We start from the raw sequence: 1,933 nt of genomic DNA, 5'->3' as shown, positions 1-1,933 counted from the left end.
TGGACATTTTCTGAAAATGTGTATTTTCGTCATTTTTTTTTTCTGAATTGCTCCAAAATCTCAGCTCCCCCATGCGCAACACACACTCCTTTTCGTCCACTTATATATATACTTATATATATATATATATATATATATATATATAGAGAGAGAGAGAGAGAGATTCACCTTTGTATCTAATCTGTTCTATTTTAAATCCCTGTGTTTGTTGTTTACTTTGGTGGCTCGACTATGAACACGTTAGTCATTCATTGTAGGATATCGCCAAAACATACACCAGCAAAAAAGGATATGAGTAAAACCCACGGAAAAGCTCTTTGTATTGTTATTTGACTTTACAATATGTAAGGGTCCAAACAAAGTGCAGCAGGTGTCCGGTGTTGCCTGAGCTTCACGGGCCAATCAGCAAACAGTTTCGAGTTACTCCAGTCCAGAAAGTGTTGCTATGGAGACCAGAGCATCAAAACTTTGCGGCCCGTTTCCAGCCTGGATGCTTTACTGCGGGTAAACGGCTGGGTTTATTTCTTTGCCTGCAGAGGAATGCAGGTCCAGTCGGTTCCTCTCGGCTCTGTCACGATCGGACCGCGGTCTTGGAGCGATGGGACGGTCCGGTCCGTCCGGCGGGCGGAGCGCCTTGTCCGGCAGACTCAGGCCGGGCGGTCCGCAGCCTGCAGCCGACCCCTGAGCTGCAGTGCCGCCGCCGGGTTCAGCCCAGAGGACGCTGCAGAAACAGGCGCAGATAAGATAAGAGCGCAGAGTCGTGACTCCAAAAATAAGATGTCGAGGCCTCGAACTACCGGAGTGACGGTGAGAAAAACATTGACTGAGCTCAGTGCATGAGCTACTGTTCAACAACATTGTTTCATTATAACTAATACATGCAGCCTATTGGTCATCACAGTTGCAAAAAAAAACAACATGTAAAACGCATTTTTATTTTCTGGTAAAGTGGTCTGCTTTTATTTAGCTTCCAACCATGCTGTATTAAAAATATACATAAATCCAGATAAATCAATGTATATGTATATATTAGAGATTATAGTTAAAGGAAAAGCAGAGGGGTTGGAATAAGCCTTTAAAACTCGATATATTTGTACAGAAGGTCATGTTTTGTTGGAATAAACCTTTTAAACTGTATTTGGACCGAAAGTAGTATTTTGAGTGGAATAAACCTTTAAAACTAGAAGTACTTAGAAAGTAGTAGTTTGGTGAAACAAAATTTTAAAAGTAGAGTATTTACACAGAACGTATTATAAACTATAAGTTCTTGAATAAAAAGGAGTATTTTGAGTGTAATAAGGTTTAGAACTCCAAGTTCTTGGACAGAGAGCAGTATGTTTGTTGGAATAAACTTTAAAGCTATTTCACATCAAATCAAATCAAGTTTATTGTCATTTTGCTACACAGCAGTACAGGCAAGATGAGAGAGCGTTTCTTCAGAATTATTCAACCAGCAAATTTTGTGGAATGCACGTCTGGGATAAGACACTAACGTTCGCTGTCTCCACAAGTGGACGTTGCGTCCATTCGCGCCGCCAGTCGTTGAACATGGTGAACCTCTTCAGGTCCTGGTAGGTCTTCAGTGACACAAAGACACACACGATGGTGTGACTATGGTGAAGCCGCAGATGCTGCCCAGAACTAGCTGTCCCTTTGTCCGCCCGGAATAATCCCTTCCAGCTGTATGTCTGTCTGGGATGTTGTCATGAAGCCATGTTTCTGTTAAAGCAAACACACAGCAGTCCCTCCTCTCTCTGCGGGTTTCTCTCAGCAAACGTAGCCCTACATTGGAGAGTAGGAGCGAGGTCCTGCTAGTCTGGAGGGGTTAGCCTTTAGCATGGACCCCAGCTCTCTTCCTCCTCCTTTGTTTATGTTCCTACTGTTTGCGCCATAAATATATATAATAAAGGCTAGATGTCTTAAGGCAGCGTTT

The 1,933-nt window shown here is 42.8% G+C and overlaps 1 protein-coding gene across 1 annotated transcript in view; it reads left to right on the top strand.

Annotated features, from left to right (window-relative positions):
• The first annotated feature begins 540 nt into the window (after positions 1-540).
• tektl1 (tektin like 1) overlaps positions 541-1,933 on the top strand; it is a 13,382-nt gene continuing 11,989 nt past the window's right edge. Inside the window, exon 1 of the mRNA XM_008301556.1 lies at positions 541-807. Within this exon, the coding sequence (XP_008299778.1) occupies positions 541-807 (267 nt within the window). The remainder of the gene's footprint in view (positions 808-1,933) is intronic.

The sequence above is a fragment of the Stegastes partitus genome, unplaced genomic scaffold, assembly GCF_000690725.1.
Source record: "Stegastes partitus isolate 25-593 unplaced genomic scaffold, Stegastes_partitus-1.0.2 Scaffold1685, whole genome shotgun sequence".
Lineage (NCBI taxonomy): Eukaryota > Metazoa > Chordata > Actinopteri > Pomacentridae > Stegastes > Stegastes partitus.
The sequence above is the reverse complement of the archived record's forward strand: the minus strand, read 5'-3'. Positions and strand labels throughout refer to the sequence as shown.